This window comes from Aspergillus pseudonomiae (genome assembly GCF_009193645.1).
Source record: "Aspergillus pseudonomiae strain CBS 119388 unplaced genomic scaffold BDV37scaffold_57, whole genome shotgun sequence".
In the NCBI taxonomy this organism is placed as follows: domain Eukaryota; kingdom Fungi; phylum Ascomycota; class Eurotiomycetes; order Eurotiales; family Aspergillaceae; genus Aspergillus; species Aspergillus pseudonomiae.
In genome coordinates, this window is record NW_022476049.1 from 82,246 (window position 1) to 99,017 (window position 16,772).

Genomic DNA, 16,772 nt, shown 5'->3' on the forward strand with positions numbered 1-16,772 from the left:
ATGAAAGATCTCGTCTGCCTATTTGCCATTTCTAGGAAATCGAACTTGTTCCTCTTCTATCTGTTTCATTTTCTCACCTTTCATCCGGAAATATACTAGGCTATTGGTCTAATATAACGCCCTGAAGAGCGAGGTTATCTGGATAAACTCCGAATGCCGATGAATGAATTCCGAACCCAAGAATAGCCCTAAAGTATCATGTCAGCCCCCGCCCCTTCTTTCTTTCCTTTATTCAACTACTATGTTAGAAGTAGCTCCAAGCCATGAGAATAATTAGTTAGAGATGAACTCCCGTCGTCGCAATGGAAAACCCGCGTCCTGCGAACCCTGCCGCAAGGAAAAAGTCCGTTGTGATCATCGCCTCCCGGTCTGTTCTCGTTGTCAGAAGAAACGCCGGACGGCCAGCTGCTTCTATCACCCAGCACCGTTGACGCAGAGATCAAAGAACATCACTGTAAAAGACATCTTATCTGGCGCTGGGCGCACGCATTCTCTCCCTCCTTCAACTTCGGAGCAAGATGACTCTGGTTCTAGGCCGTTGCGTGCCGGACCAGCGTCCACGCCGATTTCGACATTTTCGAATACCGAGGACGATGGGCTGAATATGCTGATCACTTCTCGCTCCTTGCCCACTGGCTACTTAGGTCCGACCAGCTTTGTCGCGGCATTGGAAGAGGACCACGAGCTTGTTTCTAGTCCCAGTGATCGACAGTTACAGGACGACGCAGGAACCGCATTCCCATCGGAATTGCCCTTGTACTGGATCCAGCGGACAGCAGAAATACTACGATGCTTGCAGGATTTTCCAACCATTAAACAACTAGTCTGTGAATACTACGGACTAAGCAAGGCGGCTGTCATACCATCTCTCGTTCTTAACGCACTACCTTCAATACAGGTTACGATTGAGGAAGCCCAGCTGCATAAAAGCCCACCAGAACAAGTCGCGCGGGTTCTTCAAAACACAAAGCATATGCTCCCTATATCATCGACTACGACAGGAAGTCATTTCCATGAGCTTTTTACAGGGTCCAATTTACGCCTGGAGATCTTGGGCGTTCTCTATGCGATAGCTGGCCGACTTAGTATTTTCGGCCTGGCTCACGATAGATTCCCCAGACTGAATGGAATGGCAGCTCGTGAACGGTTCTCTCGGAAGATGCTGGCGGCTAGTGATGCGGTGCTGCAGATTTGCCAGATCATTGCCCCAGTCAACGATCTAACGATATGGATGCTGTATGAAATTCTGTTATTGTCAAAGGTGGCAGATGGTGATACTAGTGAGTAAATCGCCTCACGATACCGAAAGCAACTGCAAGGTTGGAGAATGGTTGCTTACCATGTAATAGGCTCCGCAAAGTGGCGCAGGCTCGGGGACCTGTCAACCCATATATTCGAGCTGGGGTTGCACAGAGACTCCCAACAGTCAAACTCTCTTCCAGTATTTCTTGTCGAGACTCGCCGAAGACTCTTTGCAGCGGCATATCAACTCGACAAGAGCATTGCGACGTTCCTTGGCAGACCACCACGAATCTCATTAAGACATTCAGACTGTCGACTGCCTCTTGATCTCCATGATAGCTCATTGGAGGCCGATCAGTCGAACATGGAATTAGCCTTGCAGCGCTTGGACAGTGATGGATGGAATACTCAAGGTAGCCTTCATCGATCTACCTTTCTTCGGCAACGATTCCTAGTCAGTACGTTCCGCGAAGAGATTCTAGAGGTCTCACTAGAGACCCAAAATCGTAGGACAGCCGAAAAGCTGAGGTGAGTCACTGCATAGATCCGCATTTATAAGTCCAAGCTCATAGAATTCGGCCATGGGGCGAACAGGGATATTTCTATGCGTTGTAATCAAACATGGGATTCAATGCCGAAGCAGTTGCACTACAGCACAGATTCTCGGGATGAAAACATATCCAACACGACGCGTATGATGCTTATTGTATCCTACCTCGCATACCTTTACAACGACTTCCTCATTCAAAGGCTCCTTGTTCAGCAGGACCCGGAGGCTTATTCTGCTTTACTCGATGTGAGCTCAACCATCTTGTCGACCGTTTTAGATTTCTGCGCCATGCGAGAAGATATGGTTGACCTTCGGCCAGACTTCATGTGGACAGTTTGTATCCCCTTTTCAGACACTTTGTAAACGAAGCTAACTCAGATTCAGAACCTCCTGTACGGCTTCCCCAGTGCTGCGGTTCTGATAAAGGCGCTCCAGAAACAAGCTCGTACCGGTCGACCAATCCCCTACCAGGGCTCGCGATCTGAATCGATCCGCCATCTGAGCGTTTTTATCTCGCATTTAGAGTCGATGGCCCGGCCGGGCGCTGCGAATCAGGAGCTCTTTCACCGCGCTAGTAAAATATTCTCGAGCATCATCGACGAGGTTTTGGAGCCGCGTGTCGCGGTAACTCTCCCCGGGCCTGAAATAGATATATTGGCGGATTCGGGGACGTGTATGATCGAAAATGATGATTTGGATTTCTTGGATATGCTGGAGTTTGGAGGATCGATTGATCAGTATGTTATCTTCTGAAGATGTATGCAATGCCCGAGGTACTCGAGCTGCGTAATGTAAGGTGAGGAGAGACATGTATCAGACTGTTGCTCATACTGTCTTTTATATGTTTCATTTGACCTAAATATGACGCAGACTAAGTCTGATTTAACTAAAATATTATTCCAGATTCCGAACTCCGGGATCGTGATTATGAATCTACTCCAATTTGTATACACCGAGTCATAGTCTATCTTCCTCCGGGAACCTAGATCGACCCCGAGAGAATTATCATTATACATTAGTTTCGTATATATATGTGTCATCGTCATAATTAACCCAAAAAAAAAATCATCAACACAAGTCCGTATCCTCATAGTATGCATCGCTATGCCGCTGATAGGAAAATAAACACTTCAAGTTATCAATGCAGCCAAACGTAGCCAGGCATCCCGGTATATCAGGATCACAACGCCTAGCATCGACCTCAACACCATATCCCAAAGACAATCACGCAGAAAACCACCTACAAGAATCAGCCCTCCACCCAACCCAGGGAAGAAAAAAGAGAAGAAAAACTCACCCAAAAACGACCCCCCACAACAAATAAACCACCAAAAAGAACCCCCCAAGAACCAAAACCTCATTCCCATACACCAGAACCACCCCAACACCCCCCTTCCCTTTCAGCCAACCCGGCACTAAATCCGCCTGACACGTCCTGCCCCCGACCACCAAACACCCCCCGGTGCGCCGCGGACATTCCAGATGCCGTCGTCTGCGCTCCATGATGCGGCGGATGCGCAGGTTACAGAACGCCTCGTCGGTGCGGAAGGAGCACTTCTCCATGGGACATTCGAGCTTGCGCTCGAAGCGCTCGACGAACCAGTCGACTTTGAGGTGGACACCGGTGTAGACGAGGGCGTAGAAGTGGCGCGAGGTGTGTTTTAGGGCCAGGGCGTCGGGGTAGGGGAGGTAGGATGAGATGTGGAGGTGGAGTTCTGTGGGGAGGGATGTGAGGGATTGAATTTGTTTCTGGGGTGGGGTTTCGTCCATTGTTGGTTGTGTTGGTATATAGATGTAGATGTTGATATTGATGTTGTGATGGGTGATGGTTGGATACGCGGTTTAAATAGGGTTCCGTTGCGCGGTATATGGATACGGTGTTGGTTGCCTAACGCGTTGAAACAGGCCACGGTGGCTGGTATATTAATAGTTAGGTATGTGGTGGAGGTTTCGGGGAATACGAGGCTTTTTATCTCTAGTTTCTGGGGATTGTTTTAGGATTTGGATCCAGTGATCGTTGATAAGGGTTGCGGCGATGTGTCAGACGAGGCTCTCCAGCATGGCGGAGGCGCAGCACTGCCACAGTCGAGCTATGACAACATTCTTGAGTTGAAGAGTAAGATTTTTATTTTGCTAGGTTGGATTGAGTAAGATAGGTAGAGTGCTTGAGTGTAGAAATAATAGGAACGTCTTACTCTTAAATTCAGGTACGGTGTGCCCAGGGATGTAGATCCTTGCTGCTGGAGTGATTTGGCTTTACAAAAACCTTGATGATCCAATCGACCATGTACATGTGGTACATTTATTTTTAAGACTAATTAGGGCATTCAGAGTAATATCTATCATGGTTCTTGAAAGTATATCTAAGAAAATATGCCGATTAGAGCCTGTTGAACGTCGCATTCGCTAGGATATATCGTGGCGTAAGGAGCTACCGTCCATGACAGGGAAGGCCGTGATAATGCCATCGCTATATAAAAGATCGATAGAGGCCTAAAGCTTCCATACTAACCAGTCAAGCTAAATCTTATACCAAGTAAGATCCAGGAATGTCAGCAATGAATCAATCCTCCTTACATCTGTCATATTGCCTCTGCCTTCGACTTGGTCATGTGCTCCCCACTTGTTCTCTAGATACGCTAGTACGTAAATGGCTAGATTTCTAATTCTAAATCCGGGGCATCCAGTAACACTAAGCCACATACGGAGTACGTAGCTTGAAGTAAACTGTAACTATTCACTCAAACCGGCTGAAGCCATGACAATTATAACAGATTCAGCATATCGCCACGACTGCTATGGAATCGCAAGCTATATCAAGCACCAAGCCGGTGGCTGTTCCTCCGCCTCCTAACCTCAGTATGCATAAATTTCCCATTGCCTGAAGGACATGAACCAGTTGGGGTACTCTCAAGGATATTAACATTTTTTAGGAGATAAGAGAGACGTCGAGGAGGTTCTTAACCAGCTTGAATCTAATTCCAATCATTCAAATATCTTGCTTAATGGTAAGTTCTGACTTCATTTTACTTGATAGCTCATCACAATACGTTGTCCGTGATCAAAGCTGATTGTCAGTTCTCAATATTCAGGTCTCGATACGCTACTCGAGCAGCTTAGGAGCTATATTGCCGGTGGCGGCGATCTGAGCCCTCTCACTACAAATCGCTCTCTATCCATCCTCTGCTACTACAGTTTTAATCGTCCGGGAATAGATATAAGCCATATTGCTTTACGGTGCCTTTGCAACTTATTGTTACTTTCAGAGCAAACAAGACAACTCTTTGTTGATGAAGGATATCCCGGAGCAGCCATACAGCTTCTAAAGGTAATCTCTCCAAAAGATGAAAAAACCATATTCATGATACGGACTTATAATGCCAACCTTTACTTGCTTTGCCTAGAGCAATGACTTCGACGACGAGTTTCTTTCAGCAAGACTACTTTTGCTCTGCACCTATGGGACTAACAACGTTGTTACTCTTTATATGAACCTTTGGTTTCGTGGAGCTACGAAATACTGTGAGCTGGTACAGGTTATCAGCTGGACCCGGTGCGACTGTGAGTGTTCATTTAGGGTTAAACCAAACCCACGATCCATGATACTTAGCAACATGGAGCCTCGTCCTCTAACTTGGACGGATGTCCAAAGGTTGAGATGTTTATGTTGAAACCGATATGGCGTGAACAGCATTCGCAAGATACCCGGTATACTAGGATACTCGGAGTATTTCCGTTAAACCCTACCCCGCAATATTGCGGCAGGAACTTCCGGGGAATTGGAGCAGCAGCGGATTTATACCATAGGCTATATGCGAGGATGTACCTAGGACAGATACTAACCCGGTTGATAATCAGATTTCCCCACGGGGCCCCACGATATGACATAGTCCCCGCTTCTTGGTTACTTGCTGGCTGCACGTCCGCACGGGTCCAATTAGTTGCCCCGTCCTCGAAGCAAGGAGATGTATGCCACGCAATCCACCATCAAGCATGCATAAAGACGATCACTGAACAAGCTAGACTCCTCAAACTTCAGGCAGATGCAAAGGCGATGGACCATAAATACAACCCACCGCACCCCTCTATCAACAACTGCGCTTCCTTCCTAGTACGCATAAAGCCTAGTCTGCATTATGGCGATTGTTTCTGAGATAGCCAATGCCAGCCCAACTGCCGTTCTCATGGGCTTGGCTGTAGCTCTCATATGCACATATATTATCTACTGGCGTTATCTCCACCCCCTCTCTATGTACCCGGGACCCTTCCTAGCGTCCTTGACAGACCTCTGGCAAGTTAATCAATTCCTGACTTTGCAACAACCATACCATCTGACAGAGCTTCATGTCAAATACGGTCCCGTGGTTCGCTATGGGCCGGACAAAATCAGCATTACTGAGGAGAGCGCTATCCAGGCCATTTACCAGAAAGGCTCGAGACTGATGCCGAAGACCGAGTTTTATGACGCATATGGAGCGGCGGAGCCAAATGTATTCGGCATGCGCAATGAAGCGGTAGGGAGCCCTGGGCAGCTGCTTACTGATACTACGCTGAGCTAATTACATGGCTTAGATGCACTCTATCAGAAGGCGTCATATGTCGCATAGCTTCTCGTTGAGCTACGTCAAGGAAATGGAACCCTACTTTGACTTGAACATCCAGATTCTGAAAGAAAAAATCAGACGCCATTACCACCAAGGGGATGTGTTCGATCTCAAGAAGGCTCTGCATCATTACGTAGTTGATACCTTGGGTGAGCTGGCGTTCAGCCAGACCTTTGGCGTCCAGGAAGCCAGTGACGAATCTCTGGTTCCCCCGGTGGTGGAACATAGTCTCCTTGCTGCTGTGACTGGTGCATGGCCTATAATGACCAAGACGTTGAAGCGGATTCTGCCCATTCTGCCGCACAATGGCCTCCAACGATTGATTTGTGGACGCAAAACCTGTGCAGACCTAGCATCAAGTTGTGTCAAGCGCAGACTCCAGCATCTGCATGGTGGTAATACAATGGCCGACGTCACTGAAAGAAAGGATATCCTCACAAACCTGATCCTAGCGAAAGACCCCGATACGGGTGCGAGACTCACGCAAACTGATCTCGAGACTGAGGCTTTTGGGTTCATGTAAGTCTGCCTCGAAGAGTGTCGATGCGTTGCTGACACGAGTTCCAGAATTGCCGGGACGCACACGACTGGTGCCACTACGTCGTTATTGTTCTATCATCTTCTCCATAATCCGGCCTTCTTAGAAGAATTGGTTAAGGAAATTGACTGCAATCTTCCTCGACTAGACGAAGGAACAGCGGCATACTCCATTGCCGACGTTGAGACCTCGTTGCCGTTCCTCCGGAATTGCATGCGTGAGAATTTCCGCGTCACACCAGTCTTCACAATGCCTCTAGCGCGGCGTGTAATGGCTCCGGAGGGAGTACTGATTGCCGGACATCATTTCCCACAAGGGGTAGGTGACCTATTTTCATGGTTGAAAAAATCTTAGTTAGCTCATCCATCGAATTCTAGACTTCAGTTGCTGTCTGCAACCATGCGTTCCACCATAACCCAAGCGTATGGGGCGAGGACCACAATCAATTTGACCCCCACCGGTGGGACAAAGACGACGTCGCCGCTAAAGCGCGGTACCTGATGCATTTCGGCTTGGGCGGACGCCAATGCATTGGGAAGACCGTTGCGACAGCCAACATCTACAAGTTGATGAGCACGTTACTGGCAGAGTTCAAGTTTGAGCTAGCCAATGAGCAAGAGCGTGCGGATGCCCGTAATGGACTATACTGTGGGAAGATTCCGGAATTAATTAGTGTGGGCATAAGTGACCTCAAGGAGCCTTTGCTTGTGAGGGCTTCTCTGAGAGCAGCGAAGTAGCTCGCAGGAAGCGTTATGATAGAAAACTAATCTAGTTCAACACAAAATGAAGATGTTGCAATTGGACACAATGAATTTAACTCGCAATCAACACTAGCCACCTGCCTAGAATAATCAGCAGCCCATATGTAAACGACCGTCACAACAAACGTATCCTCCCCATCGATCCCCAAAGTTCCCCGCGCCTGTCGATTTACCGGAGGCACGTATCATCAGGGTACGCTCTGAAAACACCACGTTAGCTAACGGTCTCTCTTGTGTTCGCGGTAAACCTCACACTGCCCACCACCCATCATTAGTCTCAGCATGAATTGCTTGAGGACTTAAGGGTCGAATGAAAAGAGTGTTTTAACTCCTGGTCAACAACTAGAGATAACTTGAGGCATACTATCTCTGAAAAGATATACCATCATGCTTCCGAAAACGGCCAGTGCGCACACAGACAAGTGCTAAAAACGTAGGTAGAAGGCTCTCTCTCTTCTCTTAATAGCAGAGGAACCCTCTTTCAGAACCTCTTCCAGTTGCGCATCTTCCATTTCCACTAAAGCAGCGCTCTCAGATACAGTAACTTGGGTCTCATCATGAAATTGCCTCACTGTGGATTCTTGAGATCTCACTGCTTAAAAAAGGAATAAATATTGGGGGTAGACAGAGACATTTTCAGTCAATGACGCGCAAACTAATCCACCAGCACCACTCAACACTAGGTCTACAAACCACATTATCCTGTAGCCACTACTCCTCTCGTCGTCAATAAAAGACTGCTGCGTGGATTTAGATGTCCGCTGATGCTGACCGGCTACGATGGCCCAACCCCGAAGGTTATTGCATCCCCAGCGGCGGATGATGGGAATTGGAAACAAATCAAGTCAAGGAGATATTCAAGCCTATCCCAGAAGATAACGTTAGCGACCTACGTTCGCAAATGAGGACAGCCCGGCACAGGCTGTACTCATCGTGAGCTTGAAAGAAGCAAAAAGAAGTTGAATATAATGGCTCTTTATGGCTTTCTCAATAGGCCTCACAATATGACCAGTCTTTGATCTCTGCTACCTGCGACGACATCCTCGATCTATTATCCCACAGCTGCTTCAGAGTCGAGTCGTTTACAGAGTCTCTGCGAGTATAGGTGTTCAGAATGTGATACATCTGCTTGCGGATGAAAACACGAGCTCTTAGACTGCCAAGAGCTGAACGCTGCATGTGCAGGATGCATGAATCCTTGTATTGACAGCCAAAAAACAACAATAGCTTCCTTAAACCTGGTATAGCCCTTGTCATATTGTCAGGCCCACTTGGAAATCAAGGAAATCCTTGCTTGCCACTCCTTAGTAAGACTCAATTGCGTGCTATAACCGTTCATTTGCCTCTACCCCGAAGCTCAATGCAACCCTACTCTAATAATATGACCTCGGAATAAGCAATTTGCGCCACTGATTATGATTTCTCCACTTCGTATGATCCCAGGCAAAGAAAGCCAGTTCGCTGAGAGCGCGCGCAATATAAGTACTGGTTAGTCCTCCAAGAATCCACCATACCAGTCCAACTCCTCTACCATCGATTCTAGTCATCCGCGATAGCAGCTTTTGACAATGTCTGACCACGGCGACCTCACTCACCAAGCCATCAGCTCCTATTTCATAGGCCCTCAGGCCGAGAATATGAAGTACTTCAAGGACAACATATCCACAATCCTGCGAGAGCTAGAAGATGCCCGCAAGAGATACAAATTCAAAGGCGACCAGGTACCACATCCCTCTCCGGACAAAGATCACCAAGCCAAAGCTCATTAGCTGCAGAATTTCATCACATCCAGCATCCAGAGCTCCGAAGAATTCCAGCGCATTACACGGAACTTCGCGCAAGCCGTGAAAAAGGCTGCCAAATTGATGGGCTCCCACTCGATTCCGTTCTGGAATCCTCGTTACCAGGCTCACATGTGCACTGACTTGAGCATGCCGGCGCTTCTGGGTTACTTCATGACCATGGTTTATAACCCTAATAATGTTGCGCTGGAGGCTAGTCCTCTCACCACGGTGGCGGAAATGGAGGTCGGGGAGCAGCTGTGCCATCTGTTTGGGTATAATATTGATCCTTCGAGGAAAGGTGTACCCACTGGCTGGGGCCATGTCACTTCTGGTGGAACTGTGGCCAACCTGGAGTCCATTTGGGTGGCTAGGAATCTGAAGTTTTATCCGTTGGCTCTTCGCAAAGCTATGAGTGAGACTGTTGCTGTGAATGGACGGGAGAAGAGAGGACCGTTGAATTTCGTGGCTGACAGATTCATGGTAACCACTTGTAAAGGTGAAAGGAAGCTGTTTACGGATCTGTCGACGTGGGAACTGCTCAATCTGAGACCAAAGACGGTGCTAGATCTGCCACAGGAATTGCATGAACAGTTCGGCATCTCACCCAAGTTTGTGGAATCCGCCTTGCAGAATTTCAACATACAGTCAACGGGCAAAAACGCTCTGGAGAGAGATTTCCCGGTCAAGCGACCAATCAAGTATTTCCTTTCGAATACCAGGCACTACTCTTGGCCCAAGGGCGGAGGTGAGCTACTCCATATCTCGACTTTATTGATAGCAGCAGTCACTAACAGCCACAGCAATAACTGGCCTTGGGTCGGATGCGTTTGAGGGCATTGAGGTTGATGATGCTGCGCGTATTAACCTCCACGTGCTTCAAGAACGCCTGCAGCAGTGCCTTGACGAGGGCCAGGCGGTTTATGCTGTTGTAGCTATCATTGGCTCAACTGAAGAAGGGGCTGTTGATCGGTTAAGTGCCATTCTAGCCATGCGTCAGCGCTTCCAGTCAAAAGGGCTGTCATTCCTCGTCCATGCTGACGCTGCGTGGGGAGGCTACTTTGCCACAATGCTTCCACGGAACCTGTATGACATGCCACGGGGACCAAGCGTGAGCAACCCGGAGGATAGCTTTGATGGTGGCGCAGAGGGCTTTGTTCCAGACCTGAGCTTGAAGTTGGAAACTCAAGAAGACCTTCTCGCACTGAAATACGCGGATTCCATCACTGTAGACCCGCATAAGGCAGGTTATATCCCATACCCCGGTGGGAGCTTAGTGTACCGCGATGGAAGAATGAGATATCTCGTCACTTGGACCGCTCCGGTGCTCTCTCAAGGCTCCGAGACTGGAATGGGGATTTATGGTGTCGAGGGCAGGTATGTTCACGCAATATCGGTGATTTCGCAACTTCAGGGAGCTGATAGCAAGTAGTAAACCTGGTGCTGCAGCCATGTCAACCTGGCTCTCCAACAAGTGTATCGGGCTCAATCCCCAAGGATACGGTGCTCTGCTCAGTGAAGTATCCTTCACTTGTACTAGGGTAGGTCCTTACCTTTACAAGTATCCGGTAATTCATATAAGGCTAATTACTATCAGCTCTCAGCTCACTGGGCCGCCATGACCACGAAAGACGATGACTACTTCATGTGCGTTCCGTTTCACAAGCTCCCCTCAGAATGGAAGGACCCCTTCAACGAGCAGGCGATAGAAGAGGAAAAGGAACGAATCCGTCGGGAAATCCTCTCAAAAAGTAATCGCGAAATTGTTGAGAGCGATGTAGGCAAACCAACGGAGGAAAAGCTCATGACACTTCTCCGAGGCCTCGGTTCAGACCTGAATATCAACGCCTTTGCACTTAACTGGCGGTATGATGACAAGGACAGAACCTGGAACACTGACATAGAAGAAGCCAACTATCTCACAAGACATGTCGTTGAGCGCCTCTCTATCTGTTCACCAGACCAGGACCCCACCAAGATCCCGTTTTATTTGACGTCGACTGAGTTCACCAACGAGCTATATGGCAAGTGTGCCAAGGAGTTTAAAAGAAGACTCGGTCTTCCACAGTGTGATCGGCCGCTTTTTGTACTAAGAAACGTTGTCATGAGCCCGTTCCCCACAGACAACGATTTTATTAGTACGATGGTGGACTACTTCCGCTCAGTAATTGAGGATGGAGTCAGACTCTGCCGCAAGCGTAATGCAAGAGGCCCGGACATCCACCGATTTGTGATGCAGGGAACGGACGAGATTTTCTTGGCTTATCAACCATCATTCCACTTGGGCAAGCACCGACAACAAATCATTCTGGCCGTGGAGCTTGAAGACCACGCAAAGTCAGACTATGCTGAGATCCGGGAGTCCAATCCTGAAGATCCTATCTTCCTCAAATCATCCGTAGAGATCGATCTCCAGCAGGTGGTGAGTGAATGCGAGCGAGGCAACCCTGTGAGCTTCAAAGGGACCATATATACACACCATGGGTGAGTCCAATGCCCCTCTAGCAGTTACCTGCAGTATGACATCTAACAAACACCATAGTGGTCCGGTCCACACTTCCACTCCCGTGACATTGAAGCGTGTGGTCAAGAGCCGCCCTCTCAACTCCGCCAACAGAGAAGCAAATTATCCCCAAGATTACATGCCGTTCTACCTCTACGGCTCAGGGAAGCAATGGCACATCTCACACATGCTCCTGCAAGCACCCAATGCTACATTCTCAGCCGGCAATGTGAAATTGGATGATAAGCTAGCCTCTTCGCTCGACCAGGGCCATGCCGAGGAAGGCGCTATTCTAGCGTTGACAGAGGTTCCTGAAGCTTCCATGCAGCCCTTCCCAACGTCCAAAAGTGAGCTGCCAGCATGTTTCTTCTTCCAGCCCCACAAGAAATACAAGGTCAAGGTGTGGGGCGATTCGAAGACTGCATCGGCCGCTGGTCCCGGGTTATTGGAAGGCCTCGGAGAGCCAGTTGAGGGAACTATTACCCTGTCCAAGGAAATACATATTGACCTGGAATGGATCAATAAGGATCCATTCGAGCACGAGGATAGGGTTGGTAAGTGGCGGGATGAGTTCAGTCAGATCGGCAAAAAGCTGGAGAAACGAGCTTGAGGTGGTTCGTAATCATGATCCAGGGCATAGTAACAGGAGAACCAGTTATATCTGGGATAAAATTGAATGTTTGCGCTTCTATATATTTGCTGCAAGATGGCAGGTTGTAGGTACTCCGTATACATTAACACAGTAAATAGTACCTAAACTCTATTTGGATTGTGGCATACAAACGCTATCCCCAAAACAAGATGAGGCATATCACGTGGTACGCATCTCTCACCGCTTACCGCCTTTGACAATTTCCCATATCATATCCATCATTGAATCCATCCATGATCTCAATCAAAACTAACCCATCCCAATAGCAACACTATACACCAAAAAACACACCCTTACACCCTCACCCAAGACACCCACTACGAAAGCTAAGAACGAAGAAAATTAAAAGACAAAATGTCCAAACCCACCGCAGCGACATCAGACACCGCCTTCCGCAAAACCTGGGACAGAGAAGAATACGCCAAAAAAGCCGCAGACGAAGAAAGCAAACGCAAAGAAGAATCCAAAGCACGATATGAAGCCAAGCTACTCGGCAAAAAATGGCACGCGCCGGTCGACTACAGCTCTTTGGAGGCCACGACATCCCGAAAACAGCGACTAGATGTGGCGTCGATGGTGGGCAAGACCACGATTGTGGCGGCTGGGTCAGCGGTGGGCAAGAGAGGCCGGGGAGCCGGTTTCTACTGTGGGGACTGTGATCTTACTTTCAAGGATAACTTGCAGCTTGTGGAGCATTTGAATAGTAAGCAGCATTTGATCGCGACGGGACAGAGTGGCGAAGTGACAAGGGCTACTGTTGAGGATGTGCGGCAGCGGTTACGGTTGCTTGCACATCAGAAGCGGGTGCGAGAGGAGGAGGAACGGAGGGCTTGGCAGCTTGACCTCGGGGCTAGGCTTCAAGAAAGGGAGGAGCAGGAGGCTAAGGAACGAGAGGAGAAGAGGAGGAAGCGGAATGAGAAGCGGCGCAAAGGTGGAGACGGGATTAAGCAGGAAGAAGACAGCTGGGAGGGTCGGCTGGGAATCATCGCATGAATAGGTTCTTTTGGTTCGTTTTGGGACGTGCTGGCTTGTACACGGATGGGTGCTTTATGGTCGATAAAAGTTGCAGTATACCCTCGGCGTTCTGGTTTCGGTCTGGGCATTTTATGGTCCTTCAATTGGATCTCAAATCAAGAAAACACGTTTATATATCGCGCTGTTATTTAGCGAAATTGCATGGAAATAATAGTTGTACCAGTCGTGAAGAAAAAAAAAAAAAAAATATTAAACAAGGATATCCAACGCCCATATCCCATGCCTTGACTCCTCCCAGCCAGCCAAATCCCATAAACGAAATTCGAAATCAATCAATGCATTCAATTCCCTCCAGTACTCGCATTGCACGGGCGCCCTCCCTCTCGAATTGCCCGACTAGCCTCTCGCATTCTTGCCTCAATTTCTCCTCCCCATTCTTGGCTTGCCATTTGATCCATTCTTCAACAGACATCTTTTTCTCCGGGCTTGTCAGATCGCCCTTCACATCCTTCAGTGCCGAACTTAAATCAACGTTCTCTTTGTCACTGGTTCCAGCAAGGAGAATCTCATCAATATCGATAGGGTTCCACGGGTGGGTCGTGTGTAGGCCCCCGGCATTGGCACTACGCTTCGACGGCGAAGGGGTGTTGGGCGCTAGTGGAATTCGAACTGTCTGTTGTTTGGATGGTGACCCTACCAGGGTCCGCGTTGCAGAGGGCTTCAGAGATGGTGGCTGGTTCTCAGCATCGGAAGACTGCGGCGAAAGGGACGGTGTGCTCTTCGAAGCAGGAAGAGGCGACATATTGCCTTGGTCAGCCGAGTCTGACATTCTATGGTTATCTGAGCCCCGCGATCCTGCAAGTGTCCTAGCAAACTGTTTTTCCTCGGGGATATCGCTATATCTCTCCGCCGTCTTTGGGGGCACTCTTGATGATCTGCGCCGTGTGGAAGGTTGCTCAGCCTCTTGTTCTTGCGGCTCTTGTGGTCTCTTCTGCTCGGAAAGGTCATGATCGGCTGAAGAGACCTCGGGGCTGTGTTTGGGATCCATATCTTGCTGAGCAGGGGTTTCTTCGCGCTCAAGAGCCTCTGCTTTGCTCGTTTTCTTCGATTTCTTGGCCTTCTCCGTGGAAGACCTCTGCTTAGTCTTCTTCTTGAGATCCTTGTCGTTGGGTTCCCCTTTGGGCTGCTTTACAGGAGTAGGGACTCTAGCTGGGATCTCCACTGAAACAAACGACTCGTGAACCCTAGCATCTATGTCATCCTTTGACGTTTCGGCTGCTCCTGACCGCTTCCGTGTCTTCGTTGCTTTCTCTGTGCCAAGGTCCGTCTCTGGCTCGCGGATGTTCGAGCCCCTTGAGTTGCGCGTGGAGTTGACATGGCCCGGCTTATCCTCTTGGGCTGCTGGCCTAGGCCCAGACTCTTCGGGTTCTGCAGGCAATTCTTTGCCTGTCTGGGTCTCTTCCTCCTCGACATGGTCGACCACCTCCTGCGGCTCTGGCGTTGTCTTCTGCTTCTTCTTGGATTTAGACTTTTTCGATGGCTTCTGTACAACCGGCAGGCTTTGCTCTTCAGTTTCAGGCTGTTCTAGATTGGCCACAAGTGCTGCGTCAAGCTCGTCGTCATTAGGTAGGCGAGATTTTGAAGCGGTTTTAGACGTGGATGAGCCGCTAGAGGCTTTCCGGCTCTTTGAGGATGCTTTCTTCTTCGTGGTTCCGCGACCAGTTTTGGGCTCGTCTTCTGGGATGCTCTCTTCCGGCTGTGTGTCCACGACGACTTCTTCGTTTTGATTGCCGTCGTGTTGAGTGCTGTTTCGCGACTTTATGGCCCGCTTTTTAGTGGGTGGTTCGGCTTCCTCAAAATTCTCCGTGCCAATTACATTGACTTCTTCCCTTTCTACTTGGTCGCTTGTCCTCTTCTTTCCACGAGTGGTTCGTTTTGTTTTGGGGGGCTCGGGCTGGCTATAGTCGGCTGTATCAATATCGATCTGGCTGTCGGTCTCCGCCGCCTCTTCCATTTTAGACTTCACATTCTTTGACTTTGATTTGGATGACTTTTTGGTTGCTTTTGTCTTGGTAGCTGGCTGCGAGATAGTACTCTGGTCCATGGGATCTTCAATTTCCGAGATTACTTCCGAAGCAGTTGATTGGGTTGAAAGACGAGAGGCCTTGGAGGTACGTGCTTTTTTCGAACGTGGACCTTTTCCTTTCTTACCCGGGGGCTGAGCAAAGACGAAGAACGAGCATTCCGCGGAACGACGGTAATGTTCATCACTGGAGGGGTTAGTTGTGCTAAAAAGGAAGGAGCGATAAGCACTCACAAGGGATCGTCCTTGGGTTCCCACCCATCGAGGGACAACTTGCAGTATGCACAGCTTGCTAGGTCATTGCTCTCTTCAGTAGGGCAAAAATACCACCCTCCGTCGACCATCTGGCACAGAACCGTCGTCAAATGGAGCCCGGGAAAAGTTACGGCAAGATATCATACCTTTTCCGACTGACACACCCAGCCGCGTTTCCCATCATGCGGCCATGAAGTGCCAAAGGTGGCTAGTCTCGCCTCTCTTATCTTGTCACTTGTGGGATCCTCTATCTCAGCGGGGTTTGAGCTGTGTTGTTGGATATCCATCATCACAGCCCAGCCGCAATCATTCGCGTGCTTAAGATGCTCAGTTATTGGGTTGTCTTCTTCCTCCCATCCGTCGAGCGCTCTGTGACACAGAAAGCATGTTGTGTTATCTGGGTTCGTTTCGTAGGGATTGTAGTAGAAGCCCGCATGCGCCAACTACAATAATCAAGGGTTAGTTTTCCGATTGGCAAGTATTGTAGTTAGGAAGGTCTATATACCTCAGCGGGCGATGGCCTGCGGTGAGGCCAAGCAATAGGTTTAACGGCCTTTGCGCTCGATGTTCTTCGTTTCTCTGGGTGCAATACCAGATCGAAACTGGCAAGGCGGGCAGCGAATGTCTCCATTTCGTCGGCCATTGTCGCGGGATCAGCGGACCATCAGGTGTGATGAGGGTCCCAGGATCACAATGTATATAGCTTTACCTCTTAAAGGTACACGATCTCGCACGAGAGGACGGACAGAGAGTGAGGGTCCCTCTGTTTACTGTCTTGTTTGGGTCGAGCCATCGGGAACGCGCCCGCGGAGATACGGCACCACGTGA

At 49.0% G+C, this 16,772-nt stretch overlaps 7 protein-coding genes across 7 annotated transcripts; 4 read left to right on the plus strand and 3 right to left on the minus strand.

Moving 5' to 3' along the window:
• Positions 1 to 120: 120 nt before the first annotated feature.
• Positions 121 to 2,626, plus strand: BDV37DRAFT_167924 (Zn(II)2Cys6 transcription factor). Its single transcript, XM_032079294.1, has 4 exons — positions 121 to 1,280; positions 1,350 to 1,770; positions 1,837 to 2,125; positions 2,177 to 2,626. The coding sequence occupies exons 1-4, from the start codon at positions 284 to 286 to the stop codon at positions 2,543 to 2,545; spliced, it is 2,076 nt and encodes a 691-aa protein (XP_031939253.1). The 5' UTR covers positions 121 to 283; the 3' UTR covers positions 2,546 to 2,626.
• A 390-nt stretch (positions 2,627 to 3,016) lies between these two features.
• Positions 3,017 to 3,562, minus strand: BDV37DRAFT_285196 (uncharacterized protein; the record flags this gene model as incomplete). The annotated part of the gene is made up of 2 exons (XM_032087660.1): positions 3,017 to 3,032; positions 3,090 to 3,562. The coding sequence occupies 2 exons, from the start codon at positions 3,560 to 3,562 to the stop codon at positions 3,017 to 3,019; spliced, it is 489 nt and encodes a 162-aa protein (XP_031939254.1).
• A 2,352-nt stretch (positions 3,563 to 5,914) lies between these two features.
• BDV37DRAFT_295714 (cytochrome P450) lies at positions 5,915 to 7,671 on the plus strand (the record flags this gene model as incomplete). The annotated part of the gene is made up of 4 exons (XM_032089957.1): positions 5,915 to 6,306; positions 6,365 to 6,915; positions 6,964 to 7,252; positions 7,312 to 7,671. Exons 1-4 carry the CDS (start codon positions 5,929 to 5,931, stop codon positions 7,669 to 7,671), a joined length of 1,578 nt encoding a protein of 525 aa, XP_031939255.1. The 5' UTR covers positions 5,915 to 5,928.
• Positions 7,672 to 9,013: 1,342 nt separating this feature from the next.
• Positions 9,014 to 9,377, minus strand: BDV37DRAFT_253644 (uncharacterized protein). The gene has a single exon (XM_032082556.1). The coding sequence runs from the start codon at positions 9,240 to 9,242 to the stop codon at positions 9,069 to 9,071; it is 174 nt and encodes a 57-aa protein (XP_031939257.1). The 5' UTR covers positions 9,243 to 9,377; the 3' UTR covers positions 9,014 to 9,068.
• On the plus strand, positions 9,014 to 12,589 carry BDV37DRAFT_295716 (pyridoxal phosphate-dependent decarboxylase family protein; the record flags this gene model as incomplete). Its single annotated transcript, XM_032089958.1, has 6 exons — positions 9,014 to 9,416; positions 9,471 to 10,224; positions 10,280 to 10,853; positions 10,909 to 11,017; positions 11,074 to 11,960; positions 12,019 to 12,589. Exons 1-6 carry the CDS (start codon positions 9,264 to 9,266, stop codon positions 12,587 to 12,589), a joined length of 3,048 nt encoding a protein of 1,015 aa, XP_031939256.1. The 5' UTR covers positions 9,014 to 9,263.
• A 279-nt stretch (positions 12,590 to 12,868) lies between these two features.
• BDV37DRAFT_253650 (U4/U6-U5 snRNP complex subunit SNU23) lies at positions 12,869 to 13,874 on the plus strand. The gene has a single exon (XM_032082557.1). It carries the CDS (start codon positions 12,986 to 12,988, stop codon positions 13,622 to 13,624), a length of 639 nt encoding a protein of 212 aa, XP_031939258.1. The 5' UTR covers positions 12,869 to 12,985; the 3' UTR covers positions 13,625 to 13,874.
• On the minus strand, positions 13,826 to 16,650 carry BDV37DRAFT_253652 (baculoviral IAP repeat-containing protein; the record flags this gene model as incomplete). Its single annotated transcript, XM_032082558.1, has 4 exons — positions 16,450 to 16,650; positions 16,091 to 16,387; positions 15,924 to 16,033; positions 13,826 to 15,876 (listed from the first exon to the last, which is right to left on the minus strand). Coding segments are annotated over exons 1-4 (2,483 nt in total), but the record flags the coding sequence as incomplete, so codon positions are not given.
• Between the last annotated feature and the right edge of the window lie 122 nt (positions 16,651 to 16,772).